General features: G+C 48.8%; 5 protein-coding genes across 5 annotated transcripts; 2 read left to right on the forward strand and 3 right to left on the reverse strand.

Moving 5' to 3' along the window:
• Positions 1-96: 96 nt before the first annotated feature.
• DEU56DRAFT_826592 (putative diphthamide synthesis protein-domain-containing protein) lies at positions 97-2,358 on the reverse strand. Its single transcript, XM_041354341.1, has 11 exons — positions 2,120-2,358; positions 1,946-2,064; positions 1,820-1,897; positions 1,593-1,768; positions 1,307-1,536; positions 1,116-1,257; positions 894-1,063; positions 716-842; positions 577-666; positions 436-531; positions 97-387 (listed from the first exon to the last, which is right to left on the reverse strand). The coding sequence occupies exons 1-11, from the start codon at positions 2,291-2,293 to the stop codon at positions 266-268; spliced, it is 1,524 nt and encodes a 507-aa protein (XP_041204198.1). The 5' UTR covers positions 2,294-2,358; the 3' UTR covers positions 97-265.
• Positions 2,268-4,520, forward strand: DEU56DRAFT_826597 (uncharacterized protein). The gene is made up of 3 exons (XM_041354342.1): positions 2,268-2,297; positions 2,345-2,708; positions 2,772-4,520. The coding sequence occupies exons 2-3, from the start codon at positions 2,499-2,501 to the stop codon at positions 4,230-4,232; spliced, it is 1,671 nt and encodes a 556-aa protein (XP_041204199.1). The 5' UTR covers positions 2,268-2,297; positions 2,345-2,498; the 3' UTR covers positions 4,233-4,520.
• A 39-nt stretch (positions 4,521-4,559) lies between these two features.
• DEU56DRAFT_826601 (uncharacterized protein) lies at positions 4,560-6,157 on the reverse strand. The gene is made up of 4 exons (XM_041354343.1): positions 5,695-6,157; positions 5,528-5,638; positions 4,902-5,473; positions 4,560-4,834 (listed from the first exon to the last, which is right to left on the reverse strand). Exons 1-3 carry the CDS (start codon positions 5,806-5,808, stop codon positions 5,045-5,047), a joined length of 654 nt encoding a protein of 217 aa, XP_041204200.1. The 5' UTR covers positions 5,809-6,157; the 3' UTR covers positions 4,560-4,834; positions 4,902-5,044.
• Positions 6,158-6,196: 39 nt separating this feature from the next.
• On the forward strand, positions 6,197-7,741 carry DEU56DRAFT_826607 (proliferating cell nuclear antigen, N-terminal domain-containing protein). Its single transcript, XM_041354344.1, has 6 exons — positions 6,197-6,357; positions 6,415-6,467; positions 6,518-6,731; positions 6,798-7,309; positions 7,361-7,546; positions 7,599-7,741. The coding sequence occupies exons 1-6, from the start codon at positions 6,306-6,308 to the stop codon at positions 7,662-7,664; spliced, it is 1,083 nt and encodes a 360-aa protein (XP_041204201.1). The 5' UTR covers positions 6,197-6,305; the 3' UTR covers positions 7,665-7,741.
• Positions 7,560-9,212, reverse strand: DEU56DRAFT_590207 (uncharacterized protein). Its single transcript, XM_041346961.1, has 3 exons — positions 9,201-9,212; positions 8,643-9,148; positions 7,560-8,586 (listed from the first exon to the last, which is right to left on the reverse strand). The coding sequence occupies exons 2-3, from the start codon at positions 8,921-8,923 to the stop codon at positions 7,794-7,796; spliced, it is 1,074 nt and encodes a 357-aa protein (XP_041204202.1). The 5' UTR covers positions 8,924-9,148; positions 9,201-9,212; the 3' UTR covers positions 7,560-7,793.
• Between the last annotated feature and the right edge of the window lie 455 nt (positions 9,213-9,667).

Raw genomic sequence — 9,667 nt, forward strand, 5'->3', positions numbered from 1 at the left:
TTACTTTCCTAATACTGGATCAGTCGCCCGACTGTCAATATACATGCTTTGAATAAACTAATGAACACCTCTCATATTATACCCTAATTGTATATATGCACGAACATACTGGCGATGACAGCGTCAGATGCAAGAGAGAACCTTTGAATACTGTGGGACATGATATACCCTGGGGGTTCTGTCTGACGACGAGGCGCAAAAGTTTGAGGGGCATCACAACATTCCTAGAGCGCATCAAAACCCGACATTAACACGTGTGATATATTCATGCATGATCATCAGAATAACCACGAGCGATACCACTACGGCCTTGCTCCAGGACAGACGGAGAATCTTCTCCAATTTTAGTCTCCAGCCCTTGATAGGAGCGGGAGTTAAGGAACAATGCTGCGCCATATGTCATACAAGGAACGTCCACGGAAGCAGACCACTCACCTGCAGCACTGTCAGCTAATTTCGAGATAGCCCCGTCTTGGTTCCGAAGAGTAAGAGCAGCTGACGTTCCCTCGGTTGACGTCTCATTGTCTTGCGCTTTGGGATGTAAGACGAGGTTAATTAAGTCAAGATCGTGCTTACTGCCATAGCGTCTTGCTTGTCGGTACTTTCCAGTAATCAAGGAGAAGGTCGGTTGATCTGGATCGCTCTCATTGCCTTCAGCAACGATACCTAAATGCCATGTATGGAGAGTCGAACCGCAATACTGTTGGAAGCGTACCAATGTCATTTTCAGAGTCTCCGGCGAGGAGTTTCTCAAAATCTAGCACGTATCGTCCACTCCAAGTGCCTTCAGCTTGAAGCGCGACCTCGAGTTCAAAAGGGGTAACGATTGGTCTTAAAAACTCCTGCGCATCACGTAGTGAGCATTTCACTTGACTTCGACGAGACAGACCAACCTTGGCATCTATCACACTATTTTCAGGACATGCTATCAATATGAAACACTCGATCTCCATGAAATTCGCGAGTTTCGCAGGATTTAGCTTGCCGACACTGATCGTATAGCTCTTCTTCTGTGCACGAGCTAGGAGCTTTCTGACGTGGGCTATGAGGGGTAGATATGATGCTTGAGATAACTGTTAATAACCATAAAGATGACGAGTGATAAAATCACTGACTAACTCCTAGCGTGCCCACGAGGATGCCAAAAACATCTGCGTCTCGTGCTCTCTGGACCATCGCGAAACGCCGCATTAACAACTTATTAGTCCTATGTGATTGCAAGTGAGCGGATCTTGTAGAGGGATCGTATGCATACACCTAAAAATTCATAAGATATTGATATTAAATAATAATCATAGTGATTTACCTCGCAATGAGAGTGCGTCATCAATAAATTCGTAAGGTTGAGGCTTTCGCCACCGATATATGCGATCACGACATTCGTGCAGATATCTTCATCGGCTTTGGCAACAGCCGGCTCGAAGGTTTTGGGACTATGCACGGTGGTCTTAGGATCAAGCCTAGTTGGAAGTGGGTCGTGCAAGACCCTAATAGTTAGGGACTGCAGTTCACTCCCCAGTCGATGGGTGATTACGTCTGCGTAACTGGTAAGCTTACGTTGGAAGCAGCATCCAAGAAGAAACTTGAATCACCTGCACAGTAGGAATATCCTACATCATAGCGAAGTAAAATATCTGGTCGATTACCGCTATCACTGTTTGTATCTTCCTGTAATCGAGTGGTTAAGCAATTGCCGAGTTGGTTGATGCAATCATCAACATCAATAGGCTTCTTTCCAAAGACATAAATCACGGGAAGCCTAGAAGGTCTATAGGAGAACGTCACAAATATTCAACATGGCGAGGTCTCGGGTACGCACTGGCTTAAACATGCGTGGCCGTAATGCACGATTAGATCTGCATCGACGTGTTGTGCCGCAACCTCGTCAACACAGCAGCTGAAGTTGTCGGTCAGAAGATGCCTTTTACATCGAGCAGTGACTAACCTTCCGTAGGAAGTGTCGGCTAAGACGTAAATATCATGACCCTCGCCTGCCTTACTCTTGAGTAAACGGTAGATTGGGACAGAATGACGCAAAAGTTCGTCAGGAAATTGGAGAGCTGTCTATACTAGTATGAGCTATCATCAGCCTGTGCAAAGCAAGATGGATCTATCTCACTCGTTTGAAGTCCCCTTCTACGATCGCAGTTACTGTTCGTTCGATCTCGTAAATTTCGAGGAAGTCGGACTGGGCTATGTCTTGTGTAGATGAGTCTATATTCAACTCTATGGTGCGGGTTATCGCATCCTCTCCCGACGCCGAAAAAGTAGAGACAGCGGGGACGTCTGTCATCTGTGTATGTGTAGGTCTGTATCTAGCATCAGATGTCACTGACAGTACTAGTGACAATCAGGAATCAAAAGCACTGCGGGACTTGCCGAGACCGAAGATCAATACGTGCCTTGTCTCCCACCGGCAACTTCAAGTCCCAACACTTACAAGATCGAAATCATCGAATGATATAAAAATCACAGTAGTATCCTTCCAAGTGTCCTTGATGTCGGTCACGCGGCCCCATAGGGTGCTGTTCATTCCGGAGTTGTTGGACATCATTCTCAGCTTTACCGACGAAGATGACCATGTAATCAACGCGTGCGTTTGCAAGCAATGGTCAGAGATTGCTCTGGACATCATTTGGAGGGAGGTGAACAATCTCTCCCGGCTTCTTACTCTCTTGAGGCCATACAAGACAAAGGGAAGATACCATGTGCGTCACGTTGTTCTGTTGCTGCTCCCTTGTTCATCTTGTGTTTGGTTCGATATATTCTAGTTCTTCGATGGACTGCCAGATTCAAGAGACTGGGCGAGATTTCGGAAGTATGCCAATCGTGTGCGCATTCTGCGATACCAGCAGGACAGGGAAGTGGACTTTTCTGGTCTGCTCGATGATATGGCCAGGACGAGGACAATGCTCGAGATGCTTCCGAATCTGCATACTCTGGAGTGGGTCTACGAAGATGTCGACTGCATGGAACGAGCCACATTATTCATGCATCAGCGCCTGAGGCACCTCATTATATCTGCCCCTCCTCTCCGACACAAAGATAAAGTTGCATTTTCTGTCGACGTATGCGTCCGCGCGCCACACCTCCAGTCGCTTGACCTCCGCGTTCCCTACCGCGCGCAATACATGGAGACAGCCCTTTTGGAGCTTCTTCGAGGTCTTCCAGATCTGAAAAAGGTCATTTTCCCCGAATTTTTCCTCACGTCGACCATCGTCTCTGAGCTCTCGCGGATGAAACACATCAATATTGTGCAATTCGAGTATGGGTATGAACAAGGGTTCGGTGAAGAAAAAGATGTGGATTCTTTTGCGCCAGTCCTTGAGCAAGGAGCATTTCCCGCGCTGTGGGACCTAGCCGTTACTGCTCGCATTGGGGATGTCGTGCAATTCATGAATGCGGACTTTGCGCCCATCAATCTCACATCCATATACATCAACACCTACGTTGAACACAAACCCGAGGAACTACACACGTTGCTAGCCACGCTCTCAGACAGATGCCGCCGTCTCTCCCAACTGTACATCTTACTAGCGCACCACGTCACTGGACAACTGGAGCTCGTCCCCGCAAACCAAATCACGTTCAACACCCTTAGACCACTACTTTCATTCCCAAATCTCGTTACATTCCAGGTCACGCACAAATACCCGGTTAACATTACTCTGGAGGAGATTGAGGAGCTTGCATCCCGGTGGCCGTCCCTCGAGAATCTGACTTTGAATGAGGAACCGCTTGTCATGCATGAATTTACACTTGACTTGCGAGCTCTCGTCCCCTTTGCCCGCCACTGCCCTAAGCTGCGCCGGCTAGGTCTTTTCATTGACGCCACTCCTGCAAAGATCCCTCCCACACTAGAATTGAAGCCCTTTGTAGCCCTCTCTGTCTTGTCTGTCGGAACGTCGCGAGCACACGATCCGGAATCCATCGCTGTGTTCATGAGCCACCTGTGTCCACCTGGATGCAAACTCGAGGTTGGCGTAACCTGGACATCGTTTGGTTCCCGTTCATGTCGTGTGCTCGATGATGACGTGCGGGTGGAGATAGGAAGACGTTTCCATCCTTGGAAGTGCGTCAGGGATATCTTGCCCGTCCTTATTCAGCTCCGGAGGGAGGAAAGAGAAAAATCGAGGGCTCTACAAGAGGAAGTTGAGGATTTGAGGACGAGGAATCATTTGTTGATGGACAGGGTTGGCATCAAGGCCAACGATTCGTGCATCATTGGATAAGCACCTGGCTTGCCGACGCGTTTGGACTCGGTTGTCCATTGTTTTGATTGTCAGCTGAGACACGTTGCAGATGTACACTTACCTGGAGATGTTTCACATGTGATCACCCCGAGGGGGTCTCCTCGTTCTCGACCAGCTATCCTGTTATACTCGTGTGTTCTAGAAATATGTCGTACTGACATCCGATGAGGATTTGCACGACTGAAAACCATCTGCCATACTATGCTCCTGTACTATACGTACGAGTGTGTTCTGTATATATTAGGAACTTTTTTTGATTCGGATAAATAAGCAGCAAGTGATAGTACTATCTTGCGACTGTTTCAAAACCAGCAATCTGATTCGAAAGCTACGAGGTTATTCTGCAACTGTGGTGTACTTATAATGCTGCACAGGAACCTCGCCACAGCAACTTTGAACTGCATCAGCAGCAGGCCTTGTCCTCTGAGTCTAGGGGCAGTGCAGCGGTGAACGTTCCGAATCTCCCCGAAGCTCCAGACCAACTGCCAGTGCATGACATCCAATGTCCGCGCATGGCGTTTCAGGGTTGCGCTGATATGATGCGCTGATCAGAATGACCTATGTACCATCATATGCCATCGGTAAAGAGAAATTAATTCGTTCAAACATAACGTCAATCCGACCTTCGAATTCTCCTTCTCCATTCAGCATCCCCCACAAAACGATGGAATAACATCCAAGCAAGCGGTCCAATTCAAACCTCTAAGTTTACAGATACAACAAGTATTGATACAAAAGCACTTTCGTTAACGTTTAAAAAGACGAGACAACATGATTCATGAAGGGTCATACTATGTAACTTGTTGTGAATTAGATTTACGGTGGTTTGAAGGAATGGAGATCCGGGATTGCATAGATGTGTCAAATGAGGGTAGTTTGCGGAGCGCATAGCGAGCATCGCTTGGTGAACTAGGTGACATGTGGTAGATTGTGGGCGGTGAAGATGATAGTCTTGGGTGTTCGGAGCATCTTGAAATGTTCGGATCCGGGGGTTGCATGCCAGTGGATTGGTTTGCGGGTAGTAGGGGAGACCGGGGTGTTTTATTTGTGGCTCGGGATACTCGAATGGTTTCCCCAGGTGCGAAAGAGGTCAGCCCAGCGAGAGATGATATAGTATAAGGCGAGGGTGTTTGTGACCGCTGAGAGTATTCGGGCTCATCAGGGAATTCGCTGAGCTCGGGATAATCCGGTGTTGGAGTGGGGGTTGGTTCGTCTATTGCCTGAATGGAAGGTTGATGTTAGACGGAACAAAGGAGAGCCGGATAGCAACGTACCCATGGGTTAGGAACAATAGGGACAGGGTATCGTGACCACGAGAGTCCGTCAAGGTCACTGAACTCAGTCTTAACTGATGCAAATGACATTAGGAGAGCTTGATTGAGCGCCTTTGTGGACTTTAAGCTTCTGTGCGCCGCTGAGTGAAATATACACAGCTACGCACCTCAGGCATTACAAGTGCTTCTTGTTCCCAGCGCTGCTGTTCCAGCTCTTCCTGCCTGAGCCGCTCCATGCGAAGTTTGCTACGGTCTGTGAGATTTGCTTGTTGAGCAGCCATAATATTAATGACGCTCGAGAGTCGACGAGTAGAGGAAATAAGAAAGAGAAGTTTAGAGGTGGCGGAGACGGTATCCAGCCGTTATATGAAGAAGACGCTTTTGTCGGGGGACAAAAAAGCCAAAGATCAGCCACGCTACCACAGCATATGTTTGTTTTGAACGGCCGAAGTGGACCAACAAGTGGGCAGTCTGGATTCGAATTTAGCGAGAACAAATGAGGTTTACTTATGTGTAAACTCCAAATGCCTAGGCTCAAGGCGGAGTAGGTGATTGTCGGGTGACAAAACGCTTCGACTCGGCTCGACTCGAACTTTCTCTAGTTTCTGTGCCGGTCGGCGTGGTGTGACAGTCCTCCATGCGTGACTAAATGTGACATGACGCGTAAAGACGCGGTCCATGGACTCGTCCGTCTCCGCTTGAAATGGTCCATTCAACGCGACCTAGACGCGTCTAATCTCCCTCCCTTTCTCTTCGTTCTCTTTCTCTTGCGCTCACCATGCTAGAAGCAAGACTCCAAGAAGCAGCACTCCTCAAGCGCCTCTTAGACTGTAAGCCCCATTCTCTCCGATACCCATGGCGCGACTCATTGACCAAAAACGTCGTAGCTATTAAAGAGTTGGTGACAGATGCTAACTTTGAGTGCAATGAGGAAGGAATCGTAGGTTCTTCTTCTATTAAAAGTTGTTTTGTTATGATGATGGCTTTTAGCATCTTCAAGCTATGGATAACTCCCATGTAGCCCTCGTAGCCGTCAAGCTTGAAGCAACAGGTTTCAAAAAGTATCGCTGTGACCGCCCCATGCCTCTAGGTGTCAACCTCAACTCCCTCACCAAAGTCCTCAAATGCGCCAAAGATGACGATATCTGTATCATCAAGGCCTCCGATGACGCAGACATTCTGAACCTCGTCTACGAAGCAAGAAGTGAGTCCCATTAATGATATTCCAAAAAAAACGCAGATATTCATAAACGAGCCTCGTAACGTCAAGGTTCTGACCGAATTGCGGAGTATGATATGAAACTCATGGATATCGACGCCGAGACGCTTGGGATTCCAGATACAGAGTACGATGCACGAGTTACGATGACCGCGTCGGAATTTACGAGGATTGTCCGAGATTTGTCACAACTGGGCGAGTCCGTGCGGATCGAAGTTTCGAAGGAAGGTGTCCGTTTTGCAAGTGAAGGCGAGGCTGCGAACGGTAGCGTACTGTTGAAGCAAACGGAGGCTGCCCGGGAGAAGTATGCCAACTATGGCAAGGATGACGAAGAGCCCAAGGAGGAAGATGACGACGATGAAGAAGAAGGGAGTAGCAGTAAGAAGAAGGTCAAGAAAGAAAAGAAAGTGAAGAAGGAAGATGGTGACGTCGAGATGGAGGGCGAGGAAGAGGATGAGGACGAGGAAGAGTTCAAAGCCAAGTCGGATGATGAAGGCGAGGAAGAGCAGGACGAGGAGGAAAATGAGAAGAGTAGCAAGAAACGCAAGAAAGCACCCGCAAAGGTGGGTCGTCATCGCTCCAATTTGTATTCCACTCATTAACCAACGTTCCAGACCAACGGCAAGCCCGCCAAGAAAGTGAAGAAGTCGGACGAGACTCCAACAGATGGAGGGGTGCTCATTGAGATGAATCAACACGTGTCGTTGACGTTCAGCTTGAAATACCTCGTCAACTTCTCAAAGAGCTCAGCACTATCAAACACGGTACAGCTCATGATGAGCAACGACGTGCCACTTCTTGTACGTTTGGTTCTTACTGTTGTTCGACTCTTGTTAACGGTGCTGCGGTTAGGTGTCTTACAAGTTCGGACAAGGCGAGATCAAGTACTACCTCGCACCAAAAATCGGCGAGGAATAAACGTACTCTCAATGTATATCACTCATCCTGTATCTATCATAATTCATCGCTTTTCGTGCCTGTACGGCGTGTTGAGATCTCTGATAACTGCGCATTCCACCATAATACCATATTATATGTAAAAAAAATCTAGTTCATATCCTCCACAGATCTCGGCTCCCTAAGCCCAAACCATTCCGGAATCAAATCCCACACCTCCATCCTAGCCTTCCTAACAGCATTCGTAAACTCAGCCTTGCACACCGAACACATTCTCAACCCACACGTCTTCACCCCATCTGAAAAATCTGTCCTCTCCAACATCTCCGCAGCTTGTGAAAGCGTATGCAGCGGATCCGCATCTCGTCCGCACGCAATCCCACCGACAGAACGCAGAACGTTGAGGTGTATGAAGTAGAACGACTCAACACAGTGCACGGCGCTCAGCTTCCCCACGTTTGTGCAGTTGGTGGACGGACGGTCGCGGAGGGCAGATTCGAGGAAGGTGTGTATGTATAGCTGTGCGGCTTCGCGGCCTAGGAACGTCGTGCATATGTGATCGTCTGAGAGGCGGATGAGCTGGCCTTCGGGGGAGCCTTCGGTGTAGAACATTGGCGCGGGACCGCGGGTGCCGGAGAGGATCTTGCTGGGGCCGTAACGCGAAAGGTCGTAGAACGCACCAGGGAGGAAGGTGTCGAGGTTGAGCTCGTAGGCGAGTTTGAGCATTAGGATGGGGTGGGGGAATATCTCGCGGGGGTTATAGCGGCCGTCGGTGTCTGTCCCGTCGTGCTCCCTGCGATCCCATTCAGGAAGTGATGTGGGCCAGTCTATCGCGAGACGGGCGATGCAGCGTTCGCGTAGGTGCTCGATGAAGTATTTTGTGGAGAGTCGGAGTACGGCGGAGATGGCGACAAAGTCTGCTGCAGTGTGCTTCTGGAAGTAACTATGCGTAACGCTGTGAGCATTTATTCTGAATCTCGAATAGTGCTAGATACTCACATTCCATCATACAACGCAATGAGCAGGTGGTATAGATCTGACGGACGATCGTACAGCTCGACAGAGGGACAGCCGTCGACGAGGTTCTGGTCAACGGGCTGGGGGACGGAAAACAAGTCACGGAAGACCTCTGAGTGCCTTTCGAGTTGACCGTGGTGTACTTTGAAGGCGGCAGAGTCGGCGATGAGGACGATATTGCCGTCTGCGAACCAGATATCAGATCGGATGAGAGCCTTGGGCAAGAGGTCCCCATGTGGATCGCAGGGGCTGTCGCAATCCATAGCGCGACAAGTTATTGAGGGCCCTTGAGCACAGGAGAATGCTCGGAAGGTGAGTAGCGATTGAGTCTGAGGTCGTCTGCATTTCTTGTACTTGGGGTGTTAAATAACTCCTGGGTATTTCAAACGAGACGGAGGGGAGAGTTGACATTAGAAATGAGCCTGGCGGACCGAGCACTGCGTCCAAGCTCAATGGTCGGATTCGAAATGTGATATGCGTGGATAACCCTCCAAAAACTACCGATTAGTGTAAGCTGGTAGAGAGATTAGAAGGACATACTGTATTGTTTCGGTCTATAGTCTGGCTAGGGATTCAGAATCGTGGAGGTTTCAACCAAGACTGCAAATCACGATCGATGAAACAGTCGGAAGTTTAACGTTCAACGCCAACAAGTACAGAACAGTTGTTATTGGCCAGTGAATAAAAGCAGCAAGACAATATGAGCGGAGACAGGGAAAGGGCAGAAAAGTAATGTGTTGAGACCAGGCTGACCCTCAAAAATTACCTGCTATAATCAGTGTTTGATTCTTCAGACTCTGAAGCTCAGTAGTGAACGGGAGCAGACTGGAGCACTGGAACACGGAAGACCTGGGAGGGCGGTGAGACCAAAGCCGAGGATGTCGAGGCTCGCACGACCGGGGATGGTCCCCATCACAGATGTGTATCCACTTGTCAATTGAGTACTGCCTTTGAGTTGTGACAATGAGTTGATGATGCGCTGCGTTCGCGTTGGGTATACCCATCTG

The sequence above is a fragment of the Suillus clintonianus genome, assembly GCF_016758775.1.
Source record: "Suillus clintonianus strain FC179 chromosome Unknown DEU56scaffold_94, whole genome shotgun sequence".
Taxonomy (NCBI): domain Eukaryota; kingdom Fungi; phylum Basidiomycota; class Agaricomycetes; order Boletales; family Suillaceae; genus Suillus; species Suillus clintonianus.